The sequence below is a fragment of the Sapajus apella genome, unplaced genomic scaffold (assembly GCF_009761245.1).
Source record: "Sapajus apella isolate SASKATOON/1434 unplaced genomic scaffold, GSC_monkey_1.0 scaffold94, whole genome shotgun sequence".
NCBI lineage: Eukaryota > Metazoa > Chordata > Mammalia > Primates > Cebidae > Sapajus > Sapajus apella.
This window is the reverse complement of record NW_022437034.1, coordinates 6,565,913-6,593,747: the sequence shown is the minus strand read 5'-3', so window position 1 is coordinate 6,593,747 and position 27,835 is coordinate 6,565,913. Positions and strand designations below refer to the sequence as shown.

At 51.7% G+C, this 27,835-nt stretch overlaps 2 protein-coding genes across 2 annotated transcripts; one reads left to right on the top strand and one right to left on the bottom strand.

Annotated features, from left to right (window-relative positions):
• Nucleotides 1-678: 678 nt before the first annotated feature.
• LOC116535320 lies at nt 679-24,265 on the bottom strand. The gene is made up of 7 exons (XM_032256158.1): nt 24,114-24,265; nt 23,695-23,886; nt 23,438-23,607; nt 22,074-22,462; nt 16,225-18,399; nt 2,372-2,482; nt 679-1,434 (listed from the first exon to the last, which is right to left on the bottom strand). The coding sequence occupies exons 1-5, from the start codon at nt 24,263-24,265 to the stop codon at nt 18,013-18,015; spliced, it is 1,290 nt and encodes a 429-aa protein (XP_032112049.1). The 3' UTR covers nt 679-1,434; nt 2,372-2,482; nt 16,225-18,012.
• ZNF503 (zinc finger protein 503) lies at nt 23,354-27,835 on the top strand. Its single transcript, XM_032256148.1, has 2 exons — nt 23,354-24,577; nt 25,301-27,835. The coding sequence occupies exons 1-2, from the start codon at nt 24,281-24,283 to the stop codon at nt 26,927-26,929; spliced, it is 1,926 nt and encodes a 641-aa protein (XP_032112039.1). The 5' UTR covers nt 23,354-24,280; the 3' UTR covers nt 26,930-27,835.

The following is a 27,835-nucleotide window of genomic DNA, read 5'->3' as shown; positions in this document are numbered from 1 at the left end:
AGCATTGTGGTTGGTGCTGCCCTGGCCTAGGAGAGCTGGGTTCAAGGACTAGCTTTGCTACAAACTTTCTAAGTGCTCATGGATGAATCCTTTCATTCCTAAGGTCTTCAGCTTCCTCAAATGCAAACTAACTGATCTAAGGAGCTGTTGATTACTAAGATAAAAATGCACATCTCCCCAGATCTATTGTATATTTCAAAATACTAGGAGAGAATAATTTGAATGTTTCTAGCATAAAGAAAGACAAATATTTAGGATAATAGATATCTGCACTACACTGAGGCCAGGCGCAGTGGCTCATGCCTATAATCCCAGCACTTTGGGATTCTGAGGTGGGACAATCAGTTGAACTCAGGTATTTGAGACCAGCCTGGGCAAGATGGTAGATCACCATCTCTACAAAAAATTTTTTAAAACAACTATCTGGGAACAGTGGCACACACCTATAATCCCAGCTATTTGAGAGGCTAAGGCAGAAGGATCCCTTGACCCCAGGAGTTGGAGGCTGCAGTGAGCTGCAGTTGCACCACTGCACTCCAGCATAAGCAACAGAACAAGACTCCATCTCAAAAAAATGACATTGATCTGATCTTTACAATTCATATGAATGTATTATATGTACTCCCAAGATAGATACATCTATTATGTATCAATAAAAACAAATTAAAACAAAAAGAATACATTCACTAGTAGATATTTATTGAGTACCTACTATGCGCCCAGCACTGGGAGGACAAACAGTAACAAGACAGATACAGTCCTTACTTCTGTGAGGCTTACATTATGGTGGGAGGAGATGGGTAACAAATAGAAACACAATTTCAAGTTGCCCAAATACCTCATTTCAGATAGCAGTCATGCATACTATGTAGACAGAAGTCCGACAATGTGAGACAGGGTATGGGAGGTGGGGGTGCTAACCTAGACACAGAGTCCAAGGTCTTTGCTCACCCTCCAAAGCCTTTCCCTTATGAAATCCTTGAGGAGCCAATCACAGGATGGATTTGGGCCCCATGCACCCCCTCTGCATAATGCTATTGTGATGCACAAATGGCACAGCCTCAGACAGCTGTGGAATGTTCTGGGAAGGCCTCTCTCAAGGGAGCAACATTTGAGCTGAAGTCAGAATCATGAGATGGAGCCAGCCATGGGAAGGCCTGGGAGAAGGGTTTGCAGAGGGGATAGCAAACACATTCTCTTAGTCTCATGTAGTCACTTTGCTTATGCTTGAGTGGTGAACTTGAACTTGAGTGTTTCCAAGGACAAAGTGTCATCCCAGCCAGAAAGAAGAGTCTTCCTGTACAGTTGCACTTGGCTTTGACTTGCTCCTCAGCTCCAAATCACAGGTGGGCAAAGGCTTCGGGATGCAGCAGCTGGAAGCAGTCATTCATGGACACACAGAGGTTCTACAGCTCTATAAAGCATCTGTGGTCTCTTGAAGAGGGAAACACAGAAGGCGTGCTGGCCCTTATGCATGCCTGCGCTGGCACAGAATCTCCCAGACACACAAAAGCATACAAACAGGTTCGGCATGATAGCTCACACCTGTAATCCCAACACTTTGGGAGACCAAGGTAGGTGGATCACTTAAGGTCAGGAGCTTGAGACCAACATGGCCAACATGATGAAACATCATCTCCATTAAAAATACAAAAATTAGGCAGGTGTGGTGGCGGGTGCCTGTGATCCCAGCTACTCGGGAGGCTGAGGCAGGAGAATCATTTGAACCCAGGAGGCAGAGGCTGCAGTGAGCTGAGATCACACCACGGCACTCCAGCCTGAGCAACAGAGCAAGACTTTGTCTCAAAACAAAAAGAAACCCACAAACATACATGTAAGCACATAGCCAGGTGAGACACATGCCAACCTTGGATCCATGTATTCCACTTCACAGCTATGGTCTGAACCCTGAACCCCATTCCTAGGCACACCCTGGTCTCCCATCTCACAGAAATAGCTACCAGTGGCCAGTAGAGAATGCAGACATTATAGATACCAGTACTTACTTAGACCTGAGAGGATTTATAGCTTATGCTGAGGTGCTAGAAATTTATTCATTCAATTCATTCATTCAAAAAATACTAGTTGAGTGCCTACTATTTGCCTGACATGAATCTAAACTCTGGAGACATACCTATAAAAAAGAAAAGAAAAAGAAAATTTCTACCCTTGAGGAGCCTACTTTCAATAGGAGAATAGAAAATAAACAAGGAGGCCAGGCATGGTGGCTCACGCCTATAATTCCAGCACTTTGGGAGGCAGAGGTGGGTGGATCACTTGAGCCCAGGAGTTCAAGACCAGCCTGGCCAACATGGCAAGAGCCTGTCTCTACAAAAATACCAAAAAATTAGCTGGGCATGGTGGTGCGCACCTGTAGTTCAAGCTACTTGGAAGGCTTAAGTGGGAGGATCACTCGAGCCCAGGAGGATCAGACTGCAGTGAGCTGTGATCTCAGCACTCAAGTCTGGGTAACAGCAACACCCTGTCCCAAAATAAAAAAAGAAAGAAAGAAAAGAAACAAGTAAATACAGAGTGTGATGAGTGCTGTGGAGAACAATACAGCAGGGAAGGGGGACAAGAGTGCCGGGTACACAGGGTGATCAGGGAAGGCCCCACTGAGAAAGTGAGATGAAGCCGAGAGCTCCAAGAAGTGGGGGAGAGCCAAGCGAACTTCTAGGGGGAAAATGTGCCTAGCAATGGAACAGCAAGTGCAAAGGCCCCGAGGTAGGAGGATGCCTGGCACATTTGGGCTGGAGTTAGTGACGATGGGGGAGAGTGATGGTCAGTGACATCACAGGGCAGGTGTGAAGGGGACAGATCATGTAGGGCCAAATAGGCGAGGTTAGGACTTGTGTTTGTACTCCACCTGAGATGGACAGGGTTTTTTGCTTTATTTTTGTTTTTGTTTTTGAGACAGGGTCTTGCTCTGCCACCCAGGCTGGAGTGTAGTGGAATGATCCAGGCTCACTGCAGCCTCAACCTCCCAGGCTCAAGCAATTCTCCCACCTCAGCCACCAGAGGACCTGGGACTATAGGCATGCATCACTACACCTGGCTAATTTCTTTTTAAATTTTTTGTGGAGATGAGGTTTTGCCATGTTGCCCAGGCTGGTCTCAAACTCCTGAGCTCAAGGGATCCACCCAACTCGGCCTCCCAAAGTGCTGGGATTACAGGCGTGAGCACTCCTGGCTGAGTGGGGGGCCCTGAGAGGAGGATGGGCCTGCTCTGACCCACATTTTGTAAAGACTGCTCTGGCTTCTGTGTTGGGAACAGATCATGGAGAAGGGAAGGAAGACAGAGGCTGGGAAGGCCAGACAGCAGGTAGTCACAGGAATTCTGCAGACTATGAGCAGTGCCTGAATATATTTTGAAGATGGCATCAACAGAATTTTATGATGGATTGGATGGACATGGAAAGTGTAAAGAACCAATAGTCAAGGGTAGCTCCAAAGTGTTTGCCTGAGCAGCCAGACTCACTCTGTCACCAGGCTGGAGTGCAGTGGTGCGATCTCGGCTCACTACAACCTCTACCTCCCGGGTTCAAGTGATTCTTCTGCCTCAGCCTCCTAAATAGCTGGGATTACAGGTGTGTGAGACCTCCCTGCAGATCTCAGCTTCATCTCACTTTCTCAGTGGGGCCTTCCCTGATCACCCTGTGCACCCAGCACTCCTGTCCCCTTCCCTGCTGTATTGTTCTCCACAACACATGCCCAACTAATTTTTGTATTTTTAGTACAGACGGGGTTTCACCACGTTGGCCAGGATGATCTCAATCTCCTGCTTCATAATCCGCCCGCCTCCCAAAGTACTGGGATTACAGGCGTGAGCCACCGTGCCCAGCCTCTCCATCTCTTGCTTCTTGCCCTCTTAGCTTCATCTTACTTCCTCAGTGGGCTCTTCCCTAATCACCCTGTCCACCGTGGCACTCCCGTCCCCCTTCCCTGATGTATTCTTCTCCATAGCACTCATCACTCTCTATTTGCTTATTTCTTTTCTATTCCCCTACTGAAAGTAAGCTCCACAGGGTGGAATTTGTTTTTTTCTCTTTTTTTTTTTTTTTCACCACTCTGTTCCCAAAGTGTAGATTCATGTCAGGTAGATTGTAGGCATTCAACAAATAGTTTGTTCTTATTTTTTGTTGCGTTTTGTTTTGTTTGACAGAGACAGGGTCTGGCTCTGTCCCCAGCCCGGAGTACAGTGGTAAGATCTTGGCTCACTGCAACCTCTGGCCCCCAGGCTCAAGTGAACCTCTAACTTCAGCCTCCCAAGTAGCTAAGACCACAGGTACACACCACCACGCCCAGCTAAGTTTTGTATTTTTGTAGAGACAGGGTTTCACCATGTTGCCCAGGCCAGTCTGGAACTCCTGAGCTCAAGCAATCTGCTCACCTTGGCCTCCCGAAGTGTTGGGATTATAGGCTGAGCCGCTGTACCCAGCCCAACAAATATTTTTTAAATAAATGGATTGAAATGGGTGAGAGTATTGGAGGGTAAAGAGTATCAGGGGTCATTTTTAGTCCTGATAAATTTGAGATTTTTTTTTTTTTTTTTTTTTTTTTTTTTTTTTTTGAGACAGAGTCTCATTCTCTTACCCAGGCTGGAGTACAGTGGTGAGATCTTGGCTCACTACAACCTCCACCTCCCAGGTTCAAGCGATTCTCCTGCCTCAGTTTCCCACGTAGCTGGGATTACAGGCACTCGTCACCACACCTGGCTAATTTTTTGTATTTTTAGTAGAAACGGGGTTTCTCCATGTTGCCCAAGCTGGTTTCAAACTCCCAAATTCAGACAATCTGCCCGTGTCAGCCTCCCAAAATGCTGGGATTACAGGTGTGAGCCACTGTGCCCGGCCTGAGATGATTTTGATGTTTATTTTCAGTTGGCTGGGTTTTAGAGACAGGGTTTTGCTGTCACCCAGGCTGGAGTGCAGTAGAGCAATCAGAGCTCACTGTCACATCAAAATCCTGAGCTCAAGTGATCCTCCAGCCTCAGCCTCCCAAAGTACTGGGATTACAGGCATGAGCCACTGCGCCTGGCCTTGATTTTGAGGCTTATAGGTGGAGCTGACAAGAAGGAAATTGGATACATGAGTGTGGAGTTCAAGAGACAGATCTGGAGTAAGAAATTTGGGAGTCTTCAGCTTTCAGGTGTCATATAAAGCCACACGACAGTATGAAAAAGATCTGAAAATTGAGCTCTAGAACCCTCCAACAGTTAGAGGTCAGAGAAAATGGAAGAATAACAAAGAGATTGAGAAGGAGCAACTGGAGAGGAAAGGAAGAACCAAAGGCAAGTTAGGGCCTGGGAGCCGAGAAACAAAAGTGATCAGAAAAGACAGGGTTCCCAAGGTGACAACTTATGTTGCCAAGGATCACCAGGGGATGTTGAAAGCATGGAGCTAATAGGATATTTGAATGGTTTCTAAAGTATCACCTCACAGGCCAGGTAATCCCAGCACTTTGGGAGGCCGAAGCGGGCGGATCACTTGAGGTCAGGAGTTTGACACCAGCCTGGCCGACATGATGAAACCCTGTCTCTACTAAAAATACAAAAATTAGCCAGGCATGGTGGCAGACACCTGTAATCCCATCTACTCAGGAGGCTGAGGCAGGAGAATCACTTGAACCTGGGAGGCGAAGGTTGCAGTGATCTGAGATCATGCCACTGCACTCCAGCCTGGATGACAGAGTGAGACTCCATCTCAAAATAAATAAATAAATAAATAAAAATAAACACAAAGTGTCAGCCCACAGGACACAGACAAATGGGAATTTACAAAGGGGAAAGTATACCTCTACAGTGGAGAGATCCAGGGTCACAATCCTAAGCAAAAGCTCAGACAGTATCTCCAAAGGTGATACGACCTCACATCATGAGCCTCTGATGTGATTTCGATGGGAAGTACACACCACCTGCATGCTGTTCTTGCCATAAAAAGTTTAACCAGAATCCACGGGTGAAGAAACAGAGAAATGTAGAAAGTGGAATATTTTATGAAACAATGGTGTTAGACTATCCAAAATAATATAATGAAAGAAAAAAAAGGCTGGGAGAACAGTTGTACATAAAATGGACAAAGGAGACATGACAACAAGTCATGCTCCTTTATTGAACACTGGAACTGGGGGAGGGACAGCTAAAAAGACAGGTTAGGGACACCTGGGAACATTTACATGTGAACTGTTTGATGATATTACTGACGATATTGAATTAACATTGCCTTTCTTCGTTGTGCTAATTGTCTCGTGGTTTCGTAAGAGAATATCCTTTTCCCTAGGACATGAAAAAATCAGGAGTAGACATCAAGAAGCCCACAGCTTTCAAATGGTTCTTTAAAATTGTGTGTGGGAGGGTGGGGAGGAGAGGGAGAACCAATGTGGCAAAGTGTTGCCAGTTGGTGAGTTGAGGTGAAGGGTACTGGGCATTCATTGTCCTATTCTTTACATTTTTTCATATGTTTGAAAATGTTATAAATACAATGTGAAGGACTGACTAAAAGGAAGATGGCGTGATCAACTGCCTCCAGTGCTGGTTAAGACCAAGTAAACGGAGGACTGAGAATTAACTTTGAATTTAATAACATGTGAGTCACTGGTCACCTTGACGATGTGGACAGCAAAAGAGGCAGGAAGGGGCCAAAAAGGAGAGAGCTGAGCAGGCCTCACTTTGAGGACAATAGGAGTAAAATTAATCCCATCGGCATTTTAGAGCAATCAGTCTGACAGTTTGGGAGAGGATGGCTGAGAAGGGGAAGAGTAGGAAAATGTTCTCACAGGCTCTAAAAGTGTATCCTACCCCTGGAAAGGGTGGTGAGGGCCTGAAGAGAGAGCATAGCAATAGGGATGCAAGGGGACAGGAGGGGTGATTGCAAAGAGATTGCTGCCCAACTGCCTTGACTTAATAATGCCTGTTTGGGAGCAAAGGATGAAGGAGCTTAGATGCTGTCATTTACCAAAATACCACATGATAAGTTCCGTTTGGGACATGATGCATTTTAAAGTCTTCATGCATTGTGTCCTCCTCTGGGGAAAGCAGCAGATGGGACTCTAGGACCAACAGCCTGCCTAAGCACCGGGGAGGTCATTCCCACACTGCGCTCTGTGCCTTGGACGTCTGCACCACGCTTAGGGTGCTGGGGGCCACAACTTTGGGCGTGACAGTGACCTGAAGATGCTTTTGTTTGTAAAGCCTCCGAATCCTGGGAATCTCTCTCCCCAGAACCCCTTTCAAGTCCTGCTCTCCCTGTGGACAGACTTTCCCTAATGCTCTGGCTTTCAGTGACTGCTCTGGGGTCTGAAATGTCATTTTAAATGCATCTTCTGTGTGACGCCTCCGAAGGGGCTCTGAGTTCTGGGATGGAAGTTTTGCTCCCTGTCAGGTGTGATGAAATGTTGAACCCTCCCCACCGCCACCACTTTTTTTTTTTTTTTTTTTAAACCAGGGATGTCTGTTGAAATAAAACATTCAGTCTGGAAAAAAAAAAAAAAAAACTCATGTCAGACTATGGGTCTGACATGGATGCCTGCTGTTTGGTGGTGTTATGTCCATGCACATCTGTTCCTTACTTCTCAATATTTTGAGACATAAACTAGGGAACCTAGTTTATGTCTCAAAATATTCCCAGCCTTGCCCAGAATCCATAATCAATAAACTGGGAAGAAAAGGGCAAAGGAGAGAGGGAGGAGGATGAAGGCCATCAGTTAACACTCTTCATACTAAAGATGCCCTAAAAGCTTACTCTGCTGACTTCCAATCGTGGGGCCCACTTCTCACTTCTACGGGGGTGGGAGTGGAGTTACCTGGAGACCATTGCTGTCAGCACCCCTCCCCCCCCAGTTCCTAAGTTAGAAACCCTGGTAGGAGCCTCCCTGAAACAGCCCACAGTGCTCTCTCCTGAAGCTGTTTGCAGTAAGTGACTCACCCAATTAAGAGCATCTACATAACAAAGACTCACCGGGCTGCAGAGGTCATGGAGACTGTGAAGTGTGTCTTCCGTGTATACTCCGGAGAAGGTTCACTAATTACCAGTCATTTCCACCCCTCAAGAGCCTGTCAGCCTTTGAGATGCAGGGGATAAAAGAATCCCCAAATTCCCACCCCACACCAATCACTTTTACCTCCCCAACCCACCCCTGCATTTCAAACCTGTGACTAATAAGTGTCAGTGATGGGTCTCTGCCCACCTTGCTCAGAGTGAGGAGGGAGGAAAGGAAAGAGGTTGCCTCTATTAGGAGCATTTGTTAGTAATAGGCAACTAGGAGGCCTACATCATTGTCTCTGTTAAACAACTAAGCAAACAAAACTTGTATTTTTTTCCCACATTTTATAAATGTATGAATTTTGCAGTAGAAACCACAGGTGAGCAAGAAAAGTTAAAATCACCCACGACCCCACCCCCTAAAACAACCAGCAGTCCCATAGACACCCTTGCAGCCAGCTTTCTAGGTGATATGTATTTACTGTGGGTGGGTGTGCACCCCTGCTCTTTCATAACCAGCTTTTTCCATGTAATGATATATCTTCAACATCTCTTCCCATGAGCACATGGAAAGAATGTCAGAGGTGTCAGGGATGCTTAACCGGGTTAGCAGAGAAGCTGTGTTTTGGTCATTAGAGCATGATAGGGAGGCATTGCCAGGATTTCTGAAAGCTGAAGGAAGTTGTGAGGTCACAAACAGCCCTTACTTTTGGTTGAGTAAGTGACCCTCTCTCTGTGAACCTCACTTTCCTCATCTGTAAAATGGGGATAACAATATATACCTTATAGGATTGTTGTGAGGATTAAGGGAGATCCTGGTTGTGAAAAAACTATACAGGCATTGAATGTTTTATTGCCCATTTTAATAAGGTTCATTAATTAGTGCCTGCTTTTTACTTAGCTCTCTGCTAGTCTGTGTTGTGAGTATAAAGAAGGCATCTGGTTCAGCCCTGGAGGAGCCTAAGATCTAATTGGAAAGTTAAACACACACATATACACAAAAAGCTAAACAATAAGAATTTAAATAGCTAATAAAAGATTTCATCAATTAGTAGATAATTAAGTGCCAGATGAGTGGCACAGACAGCAAGCACTCCAGGGGTTCAGAGGTAAGAAAGAACACCGGGGTTAATAATAATAATGACCACCTTAGGACTCTCTCTTTAAGCATCCCCTCTGTACCAGGCACACGCATTGTCTCATTTAACTTACCCATCGACCACATGAAGAAGAGACCATTATTACTTTCATTTGGCAGAAGAGGAAACTGACACTTCAGAGAGGTGAAGAAGCTTGCCCCGGGTCACACATCTAGTGAGTGTGGTAGTACTGTTCCTTGGACTCAAGCAGTCAGCCTCCAGAGCCCACCACATGCTGAAGCACCACGCTCTACTCCTTGCTCTACTTGGATGGAGGGAGGGGCAGGGTGGTGCGGCGTACTGAGTTGGACGGTATAGGAGAGAGCCTCATGAGTACAGACGGGACAGAGAAGGGTGTGTTGGTGCAGGGGGAAGATTCCAGGCTGGATGGATGGCTGGTCCTCAGTGACAGTGGAAAGCAAACTTTGACAGTAAGATTGAAGGAGAGGGGCTGGGTGCGGTGGTTCATGCCTATAATCCCAGCACTTTGGGAGGCCGAGGTGGGTGGATGACTTGAGGCCAGGAGTTCAAGACCAGCCACGGCAACATGGTGAAACCCTGTCTCTACTAAAAATACAAAAATTAGCAATGCGTGGTGGCAGGTGCCTGTAATCCCAGCTATTTGGAAGGCTGAGGCACAAGAATCGCTTCAACCTGGGAGGCAGAGGGTGCAGTGAGCCAAGGTTGTTCCACTGCATTCCAGCCTGGGCAACAGAGTAGGTGACATTCCATCTCAAAATAAAAAAATTGGAGAGCTAAGGCGCATGCAATGCTTTTTTGTAGAAAATGAGTTGTTCATGACGGTTTGGAGCAAGGTGGGATCCAATCAAAGCAGTGTTTGGGAAGGTAGGACTGGTGGGGGGATACGGTGGGAGGATTTCAGATGGGTGCTGAGGAGAACTGAGGTTGAGGCAGAAGCATTTCAGGGAAGATGGAATGTCATCTTTCCTAAAAAGCCCTTCTGCCCCAACTTTTTCTCTTTGTGACATTTTGGGCTAATCTCATTTGGTTCCCGTGATTGCTGGCCTCATTCTGGCATGTTTACTAACTCCTTTCACACTTGGGTTCTGCAGGAAGTAACTCATTTGTTCATTCCATAAATGCTTGTGGAGCTCCCATTTCAAAGGGAGAATCAGTTGACACTATCTGAGTGATAATTATTATTAAGGGGGAAGGAGGTCAAAGATGATGCTAGTGGTCAGAGCTGATCCCCACCAGATCCCCCCAATCCCTGCCCACAGCCTGACAGACCCACCCTCCCCACACCAGCCAGCTCCCCAAGCCACTGTTGCCACTTCCTACTGCACACCCCCACCCCCACTGAAGGGGCTGGTCCCCCTTTTCTTCCGAAGAAGCAGGACAGGGAGATTGAGAACCTGACAAGGGCTTTGGCTCTTCAAGTAAAATGTGGTAAATATGAGAATATGGCCAAAGAGCCGGCAGGAGTCACTGCAGGGCAGCATGCTCAGTTACAAAGGTGGGGACTAAGAAAGTAAAATCTTTAAAAATGTATTTATTAACCTATATATTAATTTTTTTTGAAATGGGGTCTTGCTCTGTCTCCCCAGCTGGGGTACAGTGGTACTGTCACAGGTCACTGTAGCCTCCATCTCCTGGGCTCAAAGTGTCTTCCTACCTCAGCCTCCTGAGAAGCTGGGACTAAAGGCATGCATCACCACTCCCAGCTAATTTTTTTATTTTTTTGTAGAGAGAGGGTCTCACCATGTTGCTCAAGCTGGTCTCAAAGTCCTGAACTCAAGCCATCTTCCCACCTCAGCCTCCCAAAGTGCTGGGGTAACAGCTGTGAGCCACCACATCTGGCCTAACCTGTATTTATCGAATGCAGTTGATGTATATGGTAGACTGTGTAGGAAATAAAAGTAAGATGGCCCCATTTGTGCCCTTGTTAATGCCTTGATTAATGGAAAAGATGAGAGGAAACAAAGGGAAGAAGTAGGGATAGAGACAGAAAAAGAAGAGAAAAGAAGAAAAAACACTAAGCCCAGAGACATGAAGCATATTGGCCAAGGTCAAGGTTTGGGAAAGTGCAGTGCAGTGAATGTGGAAAACCTCCCTCTTCCCTGGTGCTCCCCCCATACTCACACAAGACCCCAAATCCTTCAGGCTACCACTTTCCCAAGGAAATGTCCCCTGGAGATGTTTCTGTGCCATTGATTGCATTCCACAAACATTTTTCAGCACCCCAAGCTACCAGTTTCTTAAGCTTTTAAGCTCTGCTAAGAAGCAGCAGAGTTGATCTTTAGCTACAGTGGTCAATCTTGACAGTCCTTTGATGCCTTAGAAGCCTCAATCAGACATATTGGGTGTTATCCAGGCTTATGGGAGGGAAGGGCTAGAAGGGAAAAAAAATCTGAACATTCTGAAACCAGATGGAGATAAAAATTCTTTTCTCACCAGGCTTTGGTAAGAGGTAAGGTAATGTTGTAAGCTACCTAGAATTGTGTCCAGGACACAGTAGGCACTCAATAAAACCAAGTGTGATTCTCTAACTCAATGCTGACACAATTGTTTCTCTTTATTACATTGGTCAGTTTTTCGGCTGAAGTCGTTACCTGGCAGGGTTGATATTCAGCCAGGCTGTTTGGTGCTGGGTCCCACGCAAGTACCCATCACAGGAACCCACAGACACAACTAAGAAGTAATCACCATTGGGCCTGTTTAGAAGCCACCTGAAGAGCCAGGCTACGGCAAATCAGTTGACGTTGTTGGTTGTGAGTGACCAGAACTAGCTCTGATTTACTTAGGCAGAACAGGAATGTATCAGAAGGATATCAGGAAGTTCACAGAATCAGTGGGAAGACTGGAGACCTAGACTTGGGAAGTGAACAGTAACTGTCAGCGGCTGGAAAATGAAAATACCTTTGGCCGTGCTACCATACCAGCCTAGTAGGTCATTGCCTGAGTGGCTGCCATTATCACGGCACACATGGCAGTGACTTCCCTCTCTGCCTCTCCTAGTTAATGCCATTATGCTGAGCTCACTGCTGCTGTGAAGAAGTCTCCAAACTGCCCAATCCTCTGCTCATCCCTTGAGGCTGAGACCCAGGTAAGGGGCATCCATTGGTGGGGAGCAGAGAGGAGGAGGATGTGGCCTCTTCCACTTCAGTAATTGGAAGCAGGCCCTGCTTCCCAACAAGGAAGGAGATTCAGCTGTTAGGCAACCAAGTAAGTAGGAAAAAGTTAAATGTCCACCATGCAACAGTGTACTGTAGCACTGAAGGTTAAAGGTATTACTACACTTGCCTCCAACTATCTTTGGGCCATTCTAAAATACCAAAGGCATCCCCTAAGAATGTTTGCCTGCTTCTGAGGCTATTTCAAAAACTACACTTGAAAGCAAGACTCTAATATAAGTTTCTAAAACGGTTTTGGACCACTGTAGTGGTATTTCAATGGAAGTACACCATTGGCAATAGTATTTGCTAAATAAGGTGAAGAATATGTCTGGCTACAATTATAAAAATCCCCAATATTACTGGCTTAAACGAATAGGGATTTTATTTTTCTAATACAATAAAAGTTTTGGAGAAGGAGGATTGTTGGTGATGACTCAGTGTCCCAACAATATCAGGATTAAGTCTCTTTCTTCTGTTTTCTAGGATTTTCCCTCATGGTCACAAGATGGCTACAACTCTAGATATTATGTCCAAGCTCATGTAAGGAAGGAGGGAAAAGGCAAGGGTCCGACCATCAGCATCATCCCCTTTGATCATGAAAATAGAGTGTTTCTCAACACTCAATTCCTGCTTTGCCACCCCTGTTCTTCTACTTGTTCCTCATTTGCCAAAAGAGTTTGCATGGCCACCTAGCTACAGGATGCAAGGGTAGTTGGGAAAGATGAAAACAGGATTGTCATGATTGGCCTTTGCCAATCGCAAACCACTGCCTGGGCCTGGCACATTACTACAGAGTTCAAATGATGAAGGTGGAGGAAGGTGGATATCGGATAACATATCTAAATTCTGGTATCAGATTTGGCCATTGCAGGATTGGAAGTTAGACACACAAGCATGGAGGACAAGGGCTTTCCAGAGAGAGGAGACAGAAGAAAAGCATAGGGCATGTGGGGATAACAAAGAAATTCAATTTGGCTGATGTGTAAGTAGCTGCACTTTTGGTAAATTATCCTAGAGAAGTAAAATCACTGATTGCAAGGATATGGACATAAGAAATTTTATTAGCAAAAAAACAAAAACAAAAACACCTGGTAACAACCTATGTGCCCATCAAAAGGGGAATGGTTGAATAAGTGTAGTATATACATCATATGAACCACTATGTAGCTGGCCGGCACGGTGGCTCACACCTGTAATCCCAACACTTTGGGAGGCTAAGACAGGTGGATCCCTTGAACTCAAGAGTTCAAGACCAGCTAGGGCAACACAGAAAAACCCTGTCTCTACAAAAAATACAAAAATTAGCCAGGGTGGTGGTGTGTGCCTATAGTCCCACCTATTTGAGGGGCTGACGGGGGAGGATTGCTTGAGTCTAGAAGGTCAAGGCTGCAGTGAGCCATGTATGTGCCACTGCACTCCACTCCACTCCTGGGCAACAAAGTAAGGCCCTGTCTAAAATACATACATACATACATTTGTTTTTAAATAAAAAGAAATTTGAAATACTATGTTGCTATAAAATGAATACATTCATTCCATATCTATAGACCCATTTATTATTAAGAAAGAACAAGTTGCTGAGACCCCTCAAATAATCCTTTTTGTATAAATAAGCAATAACACAATAGCTCCACATATATGAATGTAGTTTATTATCAGCATGGAGCATGGTGAAAGGGGTAGAACTTATACCCCAGGTCATTAACAATGGATTGCTTGGGAGACTGGGTGGGAAATGGAGAGGAGGTGTGGAAGATCACTAATGTTTATGAGTGTTTTGCTGGTTGAGGTGAACATGTGTTTCTTTCCTAATTTTGGAATGCATCTTAAAGCTTTACAAAAGCAGTTTGGAAGTGGGTTATGAAGAGTAGAGTGGTACATTGTGTGATAGGGAGCCACTGAAGATTTTTGAACAAGGAAATGATGTGGTCAGGAAAATTAACCCAGCAGGAGTATGTATAATGGATTAGAGACAGGAGAGGTAGAGGATGGGCAGAACAATTTGAAGGTTCTTGTAGCAGCAGTTCAGTCAGAAACGTAAGAACTGAACTGTGACAGCAATAATATATGAAAAAAGGAAGAGAAAAGGGGGTGGAGGCTAGAGCCTTGAGACATACATGCTCAATACTGGGAGATGGTTGCAGGGGGCATATTTTTCCATTAAATTGTGTCAACCAACACATCTTACATCTTGAAACCCTGAATAAACGGCTGTAATCCATACATATTTCTCTTCTCCAACCTCCTCCAGCATCCACTTACTTGACATTTACAATAAGGGCATTCAAAATAATTTATGTTTTCATGAGATTTGTGTTATCTCCCTCATTGAGAACATCTTGGAACACGAGACCATACAGAATACTTACTGGTGGCCCCCAAAAATGCAGTTTCATTCATTCATCATAGTTGGTGGTTTATATAAACGCTCTTTCTTCATTCATTTCTTGAAGGAACAGCCCTAGTTTCTGCCCCTGGGAGCTGACCATCCAGTGAAGGGGACAGACTCGCAACAGGAAATTCAGTTATAAGTGAGGGTAACGCAGGTGGGAGGACGCAGGGAACTGATGTGTGAGCTGAGACCTGAAGGAAGAGGAGGAGCAAACCAGATAAAGAGAAGGACAGGTCATTCCAGAGAGAAAGAGGAAAGCATAAGCAAAGCCCTTGACGTGGGGAGTAGCGTGGCACATTTGAGGAACTAAAAGGAAGCCATAGGTAGCAGGAGTTCAGGGTGAGGGAGAGCGGAGGCAGACAAAGGCAGAAAGGCAAGCTGGGGCAGAGCCAGCGTACACCTGCCAGCCAGGGGAGGCAGGCTCAACTTGTTCTCAAGAACAATGGAAACCCGGATGCTTTTAAGCAGAAGAGAAACATGATTGGATTTGCTTTTTTAAGAAAGAGCACGCTGGCTTTGGCTGAGACTACAGGGAAACAGCAAGGGGCGCTCAATGGTCCGGTTTTCCCACTAGGCTGGGAGCTGGCCAGGGACTGAGGTGACCCCATCCCATTTATATCGTTCTCCTCTGTGCAGAGCCCCCCCTACTCTGCACGGGCCTCAGCTGCAAATGGCTGTGGTTAACAGGCTGGTACTCCCCCATCAGAAAAATAAAAGTCCCCATCCCTCCAATATACCCCCAGAATAATGGGTTGGGATGCCCCAGATCTGAAGAAAAGAAGGGGTAAGGATAAGGATGGGATGTGGGTGAGGCAAGGCCGATTTCTTTTCTCTGTGCCTCAATTTCCTTATCTATGAAATGAATGGGGCGTTCATGGTACCTACCTCAGAGAGTCGCTGTGGGTGATGACATAGTTCATACAAAGTTTCTAAATGGCACCTGGCACAAAATGAACTATCAAAAAGGGTCAGTTTTTGTTTTTGGTCTTTCAGAAACAGGTGGGACCTTGTGATCACAGACTGGATCCCGACTGTCCAAGAGGACAGCTGGTCACATCCGCAGAGAGAGCGTGAGGACCCCTGGGTCAGGCAGGTGTCAGGGCTACCAAATGACTTATGTTTCAACAAATCCCACGCGCAAGTTTGGGCCTGGGATCCTAGTCTGTAGATATTCTGTTCTCACGACTTAAAAAGAGAGTACCCCCAGGTGAGGAAAAGGGAGCTGCCCTCTGCCCTCCCGCGAAATCCGGTTCCGCGCGAGGTCTCCGGGGGCGGCGGGGGGGTGGCGCCCGGCCTGGAAGGGCGGGCCCGCGCGGCGGAGGGGCGGGACCCGCGCGTCAGCCCGCAGCCCCACCCCCAGCGGAAGTGCCGCCGGGCCCGCCCCTCCCTCCCAAGGCCCGTTCCCCACGCCCCTCCCCCGGCTTGCTCTCCCGGGCGCAGTTCGGCTCCCGGAGCTGGTTCTGCTGGGGCCCCACCGTCGGTCCAGAGAGGAGGCCCTGGGTCAGCGAATCTGGCTGTGTCGGGCAGTGCTCTCTGTCCCTCCCACTCCCCAGCCCTCCCTTCCATTTCTCGGTTACCTGCGCGGCTGCCGGCGCCGCAGGGGACTGCACAGGTAAAGTCTCGGCAAGTGAGAGCGCAGGTGTGGGCGCCTCCTGGGCCAGGCGGGCAGGGGAGAGGCCGACGGCACGTGTCTGGCTTTAAGAAGATTTTTGTTTTTTACAGCGATTGTGTTGACAGTGGGGGCTTGGGAAGGGCAGACGCGGACCCTGGGAGCGCTGCAGGGCACTGGGGAGAGAGAGGGGCGGGACTGTAGCTCCCGGCGCTTGGGGGCCAGGTCATTTATGGCCCGGAGGCTTGCGCAGGCTCTGTGGTGACTGGGAGGTGGTGCGCCGGCTGGGTGGGGGCGGGTCGGGGCCGCGGCGCCGGAGGATTGTCCCCCACCCAGTCCCCGCCGCGACTGGGTTTTGACAGCCTCCCCGACCGGGCGCGCACATTCTCAGGTTTGCAGAATGAAAATCAATAAAATCGATGCAGTGGCAAAGAACACGAAACATGTTGGGTTATTATTATTTGTGTTTGTTAAATTCCTTTTTTAAAAAAACTTTCTTCTTAGAAAAGGTGGTTTCAGCTGGGATAACAGCTTCAGAGAGGGAGGAAAAATGCCCCCTGGTCTCCCAGCAGGGGCCGGGGGCCTCTCTTCGGTCCCAAGCCGCGAAAAACATCCCGGAGCGGCCGTGCGGGGTCCGGCGTCGGGACAGAAGCCCCAGGACACGTTCGGTTTCCGGATACGGCTGTTCCCCGCACCTAACCCTCTGCCCTTTAGGGAGATGGCCCCCCTCCACCGACATTTCCCCGGTTCACCACCCCCACGCCCCGGGAACCGCGCCTTCTCCCCTCCCCCGCGCTCTCCCTGGCGCTTTAAATAATGATATTTGCATGCAGGGAGCGATTCATAAATATGTCAGGGCCGGTGAAATATAGGCAACATTTCAAACTTTCTATTTAAAAAACATGAATTATGGCCGCGGAAAATGTGTTCCCATTTAAAGGCGATACGAAGTATTTGGTGTCTCGTCCCCGGGCCCATCCATCACGCAGACAATAAAGAGAGTTTTTCGCCCTGACACCCGCGATTTATGGGCGCCCTTCTCTGCCCTCATCACTCACCCGCCGCGGCCAGCCGGGCGACAGGCCCCGCGGAGAGACGCGCGGCCGCCCCCGCGCGGGCTAGCGCGCGCACTTTGCACCCTCGCCGGCCCGCAAGATCGCGGCTACCAGAGGGAAGCACCGGCTCCCAGGGGTTGGGGGGATCAGCCTTGAGGGTCTGAGCAGCCGAGTGGGATCGGAAACCACACTGGTCCTCCCGCCCCGGGCAGCCTCTCAGGGCTGGGGCCGAGTGCGCCGCGGCGGGGTTTTGCTAGCCCTAGCTGCGTCCTGGCCTTGCAGGCGCTGCGCTGGGAAGTTTGCAGGGCAGGCGGCGGGAAGTTATTTAAGCACTGGCTAGAAGTGAGGACAGAGAACTGGGCAGGGGGTTACCCAGGCTAATTCTTGGCCACCGCTTCAAGGAACGTGGAGCTGGCCCCAAGCTTTCTTGAGCCCCGCCGGGCGGACGCTTCTGGGCAAATCTTCCTGCTTCTTTTACAAAGCTGCCTCCTCCCCAGTTTGATCTCTGCAAACATATCCTGGGCGTCCGCCGCAGCTCGGAAACTATTTTTACCATCTGGGGCAGAGAAATTGCATTGAAATAAGGAAGGTGGCACGTTCTCTTGCGTTTCGCCCCGGGCCAGGCTGGGTCACCCAGTGTCCTCTTTGCCCCTCACCCCACCCTGCAGGTCCCTTCCTTAGCCGCTAAAGAATCTCTGTTGCTAACTTGCAGAGCCCGGGGGTTCTCCGAGATACAGGCGCAGGAGAGAGCCTTCGTCGAAGTTTGGGCTACCCCTGTAGGAGTATTTGCTTTCAGTTTTCACCGCGGGCGAACCTGGCGGGGCGGGTTTCCGAAGTACCAGCAGAGGTGGGGGCTGCCAGGCACTGCCAAGCAGCTTGAGGCCGCTCAACCTGGGGGCGCCGCTTGTCCAGCCTCCTTTGGAGGCCGGACTCTCAGCTGCCCGGGCACTAGGAGCCACCTCGAGTCCCGCGTAGGGCCGAGGTGTCGGCGTACACACAAGCCGGAGCCATTTCCTGCAGGATGCCTGCGAGCTGGATGTATTCGGATAAATGCAGCGCAAACGACAGCCAGAGAAATCCCGTCGATTCTAAAAATGACAAGGTTGAATTTATTAGATTAAGATTCACGTGTAAGTGCAGGGAGATGAAAATTATACAAACAGCTCCACGTCCAGTGTGAACACCACTGATCGCTTCCAGCTTCCAGGGCATATAATTAACACATCTGAATATTTAGATCTAGAGAGGAATATAAAAATACTCTTAAATTCTCCGTGTATGCACATATATTTCAGAAAAATTCTAGAGCAAGTGTCCTTTTACAGTCCCTGCTTGGGCGTCATCTGGGCTGGAGATAGAACTTATGTCCAAATAACCATCCAGAGAATATTATCTATAAACAGAGTGAGTCCTGCATCGCTGAGGGGTACAGTATCTACAGATCTTTAAGTATCTGCAGCACGGCAGAGGTGAAATAAATATATTTAAGAAAGGCAGGCTTGAAGATAACCGAGCCACTCTGTCCAAACAATATTTCTGGGCATAGAAATAAATTTCCTACAAGGCCGGTGGTGGAGAGTGCGGACAAATGGAGAGGCTTTCGGAAACCCTCCGTGGGGGCCACGGGTCCTGCACCCCAAGTGCCATGCAAGTTGAAGTGGGCTCTATTGGATGACCTCGGCGTGACTGCTGCGAGAGGCTCGGCCCGGCCCGACGCCCAATACTGCAGTGCCCTGGGGGCTCTGCTAGATACAGGCGCGGAGAGCCTTCGAGGGGCACAGGCATATCAGGTGGCAGGCCTGGGCTCCCGCGGGCAGCCCTCTCCTCTCAGACACTTCAGCCACACCTCAATCCCGGTTCCACCTGGCTCCGGCAGTGGCCGTTTGGGTCTACAGATGGAAGAAGAGTGCAAAAAAGGGCAAGTCCGGCTCGATTCTGAGGAATCCCAAAGCAGGAAGCTGGAGGCCACCGGGAAGAAGGCCACAATTTTTGCGCCTTCTAGAAGCCAGGCCCCACCCGAACTCTTGGGGTGCTAACTTGAGGCCACAGAGGCAGTTATCTGGGTGTATTTACTTATAAAATATCAGACACCCCCCCCCCCCGCATAGTCACTACTGAGGCCCGGATGTCCTGTGAGTCTTCTCTACATATTTGCCAAGCCCAGGCAACGCCAACAGCGAGGTCGGCAACGTTGCATCTCTGAAACTCCAAGGCCAAATACTAATTCCATAATAAGACAACTGTCTACCAGTCTCTCTCCCTCTTTTTCCTCTTCACCCCTCCAAACCCACCCAACCCTTAAACAGGCGCAGCGCTCCTCAGAGCCCCTACTTGGAAAGAGATTAGAGTGGACTTTGCCATGAGTTTCTGGGAACTGCACACTCCTGAGGCAACCCTGTCACCGGAGAAATAACCCGGGCCCCAAGAACGTCCTACTCCAGGCAGTGTGGCTGCGCACGAATGGTTTATACGGCACACGGAGATGAGGGAGCAGAATGGGAAATACTCCCTGGCAAATAAGGAAAGGGAAAAGGAAAATGAAGTGAAGGAGAGAAATGGGGGAGCCCAGAAAGACGCCGGAGAGGAAACAAAAAGGAGAAGGGAGAAAGAAAAAAGAAATGAGAGCCAGGAGAGGCGCGCCGGAGGAGAGCGCAGCCCAAGGCCAGACGCGAGGACCAGACGGGGACACGGCTCCCACACTCCAGTCGCCTCCCCAGCCCCTAGCAGCGGCAAGGGCCGTGCGGGTCTGTCCCCTATTGGCCCCGCGATTCTAGGCCTCGATTCTAGACCATTCAGACAGTCGGGTGGGCGGACCTGGGTGCAGAGGTCTCTGCACACGCTTTCTCTCCCCCCCTCCCAGGGACCGCGAGGCAGGGCCGGACTCGGATAGGAAAGCCCCCGGGGGCGCTCCCCAGTCCTGGACTGTTTGGGCGCTCTGGGCCAGGCTTTCCAGCTCGCCAGGCCTGACCTGTCAGGCGGATTATCTTCGAGGGAGATTAATAGGGGAGGCGGGCTGCAATAATAATCGTTTTGTTTGATGTGACAACTCTGATAGGCGTTGATTTACTTACAAACTGATAGGCTTTTAATTGAGCGCCTCCGCCAAGCCCGAGATGAAAGGGAAGCGGCGGTGAAAGGCGGCCCGCCTGCCCTCCGGCCTCAATACTGATTAGCCATCTCGACAGTGAATAGTTCAAGGCATTTTCAAACTTTTTCCTCAGCTCTCTCCCCTTCCTTCTCCTCCCACCCCCCTCCTCCAATATCTGCCATGTCCACTCCTTTTTTAGAGAAAACAAATCATTTCCATTGTGTGCAAATAAAATCCGCAGGACATCCACGCCAACCGCTGCTGGGGGTTGGAGACATTAGGCCTGGCGCAGAGTAATTAATGGCTCCCCACCCCCGGGCCCGCCCGGCCTTTGGAGTTTGGCCTCCAGCGCGAGGTGCGCAGGCTCGGACGCTGGCGCCTCCCAAAAGCCCCGGGCGCACAGGCCCCCAGGCGCCCCCATGCGCTCGGACCCTCGGAGTGGAGTTTTGAGAAAAGCGAACGCACGCTGACCGCGACCCGCGCCCACGCAGCACAGCACAGCCCCACAAGTGTGTGCGGCCACACCAAGGGACGCAGGAGGCACTCACTCCAGGGCTCCCCCAGGATTCAGGTGCTGGGGCTGCCTTCCCTTAGCCGCGGGCGTAATAAGAAAGCCGCTGGAATTAGAGGAAAGGGGGCAGAGCTGCCTCTCGAGGCTGGGGAGGGACGCCCTTGGCTTCGTCGCCCGCAGCCCTGCCGCAGCCCCCAGAATTTCAGTGCCCGGGCCTCGCGGGGAGGCCGCAGCGATAGCGTTCCAAAGCTGGGCTCACGGCGTTGGGAGCACTGCCGTTGGTTGAGTCATCATCTAGAAGGCCGCGCACTCAGTGACCAGGCAGACACGAACACACGCGAAGGATAAGAGCGGCTTCACAGACACGCTGCCCCGCAGGGACAGCGTAGGAGTATCCCGCCCTCCGAAATGCACACCTGGGACTCGCTCCCGGGAGACCATTCAGACAACCTGTAAAGCGTGGGGCCTCGCCACCCGCTCGCGCACTCACCTTCCTCAGATGTCGCACAGACACTACACACTCCCTTGAATGCAGGTGTGCTCTTACACTGACAAACACCGGCCCCAAACACACACTACCTCACTCCCCTCTTCTCTCCAAATGAGCTTCAGTAAAGTTACCATCTTATAAAGTTTACTGGCCTACAAGAGCCAAGGGATAAAATCCAAACGCGGAAAAAGAATGCCTAGGAGGAAATTCTAAAACTCACCCCAGAAAGTTCTTGGCACCCGTGCGGAGTGAGAGACTGAGAAAGAAGCGGAGTAGGGGAGTGAGGTGGGGGAGGGGAGTGAGATGGGCCGAGGGGAGAGAGTGAGCACGCCGAGGGCAGGTTCCAGACCCGACCCCCGCGCGTACCCGTACCCGGCTCAGTCCCGGGTGCGCGCCGCTTGAAACCAGGTTTCCAGGCTCGGCCCCCGCCCCCCTCGCGGGCACAGACTGGCTCCCGGCTCCCAGAGCTCTCAGCCCCACGATTTATCAAAAGGATTTGACAACAAAGGAAGAGCCGGGGCGGAAAAGCGGAGGAGGGAGATTCAAAGTCCTGCTAGTGGTTCCGAGGAAGGGGCTGTGTCCTCCTCACCCACCCACCCCCTCTAATCTCTGAGAGTTTCTGGAGGGGACTCTCGAACCCGCTCTGGACGCTGTCAAAGCCCCGAGAACTCACGCAGCGCCACAGGCATGCATACACACTGGGCACCCAGGTCCAGGTACGCGGTGGCACGCACTTAGCGCCTTCCCTCTTCTTTCCAAACCCGAGTGACGGTGGAAATCGAGGGGAACGCGGCAGTCCCGCTCTGCTTCCTTGGAAGAACCCGTGTTCCCACAGGCAGCCGCCCTTTCCTTCTCTCGCTCCTTCCCCCGGCTCTCTCAGCGCAGGTCGTTCCGACGCGACGTTCCGAATAAATTCAAGACAGCAGCCCCGAGTGACCCTGGCTCCCCAGCCTGTGGGGATAGCGCAGGGCAGGAGGTGAGGGAAGGTCGGAAGAGCGAAAGAGTGAGCCTGAGACGGTTCTCCCCACACACACCCACCACCGGGCCTCTTCTTCGCAGCCTCTCAGCCCTGGTTACGACTGAGGATGTCAAAGAATTGAGGCGAGGTTTACCCCACTATTGACCTCCAGGACTCGAGGTTCATTGCTGGTGTGGCTCTTAGAAGTCTCCGAGTTTGGGGTTAGGGAACTACCGAGGGTGGCAGCCTGACCTCCGCACGCTACACGCCCCCTGGGGACTAGTGGCGGCAAGGTGGGGTGGCAGGAAATCTCCCGTGTTAGACGTTGCCGCTCCTAGTCTCGGGTACCCGGAGCCGCGCCCGAACTCCGCGACCCCAAGAGACCGAAGCCCCCAGAGGTGGGTGTCTCTCCGACACCGAGAAGGCAGACGCGCACTCCAGGCCTGCGCGCCCCTCTCGGCGCGCTGGGCGCACCTGCGCACTTTACTCTCACTATTCATTTTCCTGACACAGACCGCCTCTTTCCCCTTTTTCATTCTTTTTCTTAGAGCCCCCACCCCACCCCTCATCCCAGGAGGCCGCTCCTCTTTTCCCCTCCTCCAGTTCCCTCTCGGTCTCTTCCTTCCTCTTCATCTCTCTCTCCCTCTCCTTTTTCCCTTCAAGTCGCACCAGCCTTGTAATCAGCAACAAAAGCTGACATAAATCACGGGCGGATTGACAAGAGCTGACAAATAACTGATTGATTGCGGTCGAGGAACATTGACAATTGATGGAGGGGTGGAGATGCCCAAAGAACGAGGGGAGGGAGGAAAAGAGGGTGGAAGAGGAGAGTAAGAATGGGGGGTTGGGGGGGGAGACTGAGTGTGAAACAGAGGAAACATGTGACCGCCGCTGCTGCCCCAATCTACGCGTCCCCGGGCGTCACGTGGCCGGGAAGGGCGGAGAGCCCAGCGCGCCTCGCGCTGTGGAGCTGCTGCTGCGACTGCCCATCTAGTTTCTGGTTTCTCCGCCGCGGAATCTGAGGAAATCAGAGCGGGCGGGCGGGCTTCCTCCAGCTCCGGCTCCCCACCTTGCCTTACCCTGGTGGCCGCGCTGCGCTGCGCCGGGCGGGATCTCGATTACTGAGGAAGAAAAAACACTGGGTGTGTGGATTCCCTGTGCCCCTCGAGTTGACAGTCCGGCTGGTGTCCACACTCTCACCGGTGCTCCTTCTGGATACCCCCGCAGTCTGTTCCTCACGCGCACCCCCCTCCAAAAGAAGGTTTCAGTTTATTTTAGAGGTGGGGAAAGGAAGAACGACGAGGAGGAAAAAAGAGGGAGGCGGCGGATGGCAAACGTAGAATAGATGTCCATCTCGTCCTCGGAGCGAAATCGAGGGAGGGGACACACAGGGGGGCGGCAAGGAGGGAGCTGCCCATTAAAACCAGCTCTGAGAGTCCTGGCGGCGGCGGCGGCGGCGCGGGACGCGTCACATCCCCTTGACCCTCCAATCACCTCGGGCTCCCATTTGATTGGAAGGCGGCAAAGGCTTTAATCTCCCCCTCTGTGCAGCTGCTTTTGAAGTGAGTTTCCTCGCCAGAGCCCCGGCTGGACACGCAGCGGCTCACATCGCAGAGCGTAGCGCCGGCGCGGGGCCGCGAGAGCGCAGCGCAGCGGAGCAGCCCGAGGCGGACACCGGGAGCCGCCCGGCACTCCGGCAGTCCAGCCGGCTCCCCCAGCCCGGCCACGGCTCCGCTGCGGGCCACCCAGGATTACTCAAGTCTGGCTCCAGGCGCCGAGAAGGCGCGCTGGGCGCCCGCGGCCGCCGAGCCAGCTCCTCCTCCTCCTGCTGCTCCTGCTACCCGGGCGAGCGCGCAGCCCCGAGCCCGCCCCGCGCCTCCCGGAGCCCTCCCCCCCGCTGCTCCCATGCGCGCGGGTGGGTCATGAGCACAGCGCCCTCGCTTTCTGCCCTAAGAAGCAGTAAGCACAGCGGCGGCGGCGGCGGTGCAGACCCTGCCTGGACTAGCGCGCTCTCTGGAAATAGCTCCGGCCCCGGCCCAGGCTCGTCCCCGGCCGGCAGCACCAAGCCTTTTGTGCACGCCGTGCCCCCCTCTGACCCCCTGCGCCAGGCCAACCGCCTGCCAATCAAGGTGCTGAAGATGCTGACGGCACGGACCGGCCACATTTTGCACCCCGAGTACCTGCAGCCCCTGCCTTCCACGCCCGTCAGCCCTATCGAGGTAAGGACCCTCTCTCTGGATCGCGCTGGGACCACTACCCTGGCTGCCACCCTAAGGCTTTCTTTTTCTCGGGATCTGGGCGGGGGTGGGGGGGGGGCGTCGGAGTGATTCAGCTCCTGGATGGGGGACGAGGCTACTGCTTCCGTACCTTAAAACTAGGGCGGAAAAGGGGGAGGTGGTGGAATGGGGTGTGAATGCTAGGGAGCAAGACTGCCAATACTTGTTTCTCCTTTTGATATCAAAGCCCTAACCCGACCCAGGCCCCCTCACTCGGCACTGAAGGCAGGCAGAGGTCTGAAATACGGTTCCAAAGTCGCCGTCCTCCGGCTTGCCAGGAGCCAGTGTGTGCACACAGCCTCTGAGGCACCAGCCGTCCAAGCCCTTACTCTGAAGAATTAGGAAGTGTTTGTGGGGAGGGGGTACAGTTGTGGGTCTAAGAACCAAAACCCAAAACATTTTGCTTTTTAAAAATCCAATTAGCGTTCAGAGAGGGCAGGAAAGATGCTGCTGGGAGGGGTGGGGGGAAGGGGAATCTGCTGCCTTTCCCAAGGGCGAGAATGTTTGTGAGTGGGTGTTGAAGAGGGGGTGCCGCCTAGAATTGAGCCTTGGGGCTGGGAAGATCTTCATGGGCTGTTGCAGAGAGGCATTTGAACCCTAGAAGCCAGATTCTAAAGGGTTTCCACTTCTTTCTCTGTGTGACCCCCCCATCATCTGACCCCGCAGCTCGATGCCAAGAAGAGCCCGCTGGCGCTGTTGGCCCAAACATGTTCGCAGATCGGGAAGCCCGACCCCTCGCCCTCCTCCAAACTCTCCTCGGTCGCCTCCAACGGGGGCGGCGCGGGTGGTGCCGGCGGCGGCGCCGCAGGCGACAAGGAAGCCAAATCGGGCCCCCTCAAGCTGAGCGACATCGGCGTGGAGGACAAGTCGAGTTTCAAGCCGTACTCCAAACCCGGCTCGGATAAGAAGGAGCCGGGAGGTGGCGGTGGAGGCGGTGGTGGCGGCGGGGGCGGCGGCGGTGGGGGCGTTTCGGCGGAGAAGTCGGGATTCCGGGTACCGAGCGCCACCTGCCAGCCATTCACGCCCAGGACAGGCAGCCCGAGCTCCAGCGCCTCGGCCTGCTCCCCAGGAGGTATGCTGCCCTCGGCCGGGGGTGCCCCGGAGGGCAAGGACGACAAAAAAGACACCGACGTGGGCGGCGGCGGCAAGGGCGCCGGGGGCACCTCGGCCGAAGGGGGACCCACGGGGCTGGCGCACGGCCGGATTAGCTGCGGCGGCGGGATTAATGTGGACGTGAACCAGCACCCTGATGGGGGCCCGGGGGGCAAGGCTCTGGGCTCGGACTGCGGCGGTTCATCTGGCTCGAGCTCTGGCTCCGGCCCCAGCGCGCCCACCTCCTCCTCGGTGCTGGGCTCTGGGTTGGTGGCGCCCGTCTCGCCCTACAAGCCAGGCCAGACAGTGTTTCCTTTGCCTCCCGCGGGCATGACCTACCCAGGCAGCCTGGCCGGGGCCTACGCCGGCTACCCGCCCCAGTTCCTGCCACATGGCGTGGCACTCGACCCCACCAAGCCGGGCAGCCTGGTGGGGGCACAGCTGGCGGCAGCCGCCGCTGGGTCTCTGGGCTGCAGTAAGCCGGCCGGCTCCAGCCCCTTGGCCGGGGCGTCTCCGCCGTCGGTGATGACAGCCAGTTTGTGCCGGGACCCGTACTGCCTCAGCTACCACTGCGCCAGCCACCTGGCAGGGGCGGCGGCAGCCAGCGCTTCGTGCGCACACGATCCGGCTGCTGCGGCCGCTGCGCTAAAGTCTGGATACCCGCTGGTGTACCCCACGCATCCGCTGCATGGTGTGCACTCCTCACTAACGGCTGCCGCGGCTGCTGGCGCCACACCGCCCTCCCTGGCTGGCCACCCCCTCTACCCCTACGGCTTTATGCTCCCTAACGACCCGCTCCCCCACATCTGCAACTGGGTGTCGGCCAACGGGCCGTGCGACAAGCGCTTCGCCACGTCCGAAGAGCTGCTGAGCCACTTGCGGACCCATACGGCCTTTCCTGGGACAGACAAACTGCTGTCGGGCTACCCCAGCTCGTCGTCTCTGGCCAGCGCCGCCGCGGCCGCCATGGCTTGCCACATGCACATCCCCACCTCCGGCGCGCCGGGCAGCCCTGGGACGCTGGCGCTGCGCAGCCCCCACCACGCGCTGGGACTCAGTAGCCGCTACCACCCCTACTCCAAGAGCCCGCTTCCCACGCCCGGTGCCCCTGTGCCGGTGCCTGCCGCCACCGGACCCTACTACTCCCCCTACGCCCTCTACGGACAGAGACTGACCACCGCCTCGGCTCTGGGGTATCAGTGAGGGCGGCCGGGAGGGCTAGCGAGGGAGAGGAAGGAGTTGAGGGAAGGGAGGAGCCCAGGGAGGGGCGGGATCATGGCCCAGGCTGCTGACACCCGCGCGTGGGGAGGACTCGGGCCACGAAAGGAAATAAATATATACCGTATCTATCTACCCGACAGCAGCAACCGAGACCCGGTGGGACTCCCTTTCTCCCCTCCTCTCACCTCCCCACCCAAACTTTATAAAAGTTGAAAAAATATCATTTGACTTTTTATAGAAAAGGGAGGAAAAAATAATTGAGAAAGTGTTCATCTGAGGACTGCATCGGTGGACACTGGTATTTATTTATGTTAGCTCCAAGCGGACCCGTGGTTCAAAAGTGCATTATTTAGTTTGAGCTCTGTAGGTAAAAAGGAGGAGGGAAACAATTTAAATCTTGAGGGTAAAAATGTGGAAAACAAACCCTCCCATCCCTTGTAGATTATAAATAAAAGCAAAACCGCCACAGAACTAGAGGTCTTCTCTTTAATGTTACTTTAAAATTGCTATGATTGTATTGTACGTTATTTAATGTCTGATTGAAACACAAATTTACATGCATGTTTGTTACAAAAAATGAAAAAGTCACAATTTGTCAGCTCTGATTTCAAATTGCAATTATTTTTAAGGTGTATACCATCGAAGAGAATGGGTATTTTTTTGTATGTATTCTGGAAGAAAACAAAAAAAAAAAAAGGAAAAAATTCTATTCCAAAACCTCATTTGCCTTATTTTGTTCTTTAAAAGGAACACTTAACTATTTTTAATTTTTAAGTCCACCCGCTGAGAAGGGGACAAGGTTTACGTCATGTACTAAAATAATAGACAATGTATCGCTTTAAAGATTAAAATTCCGTATATTTGATGTATTAAAAGGTTTTACTTCTT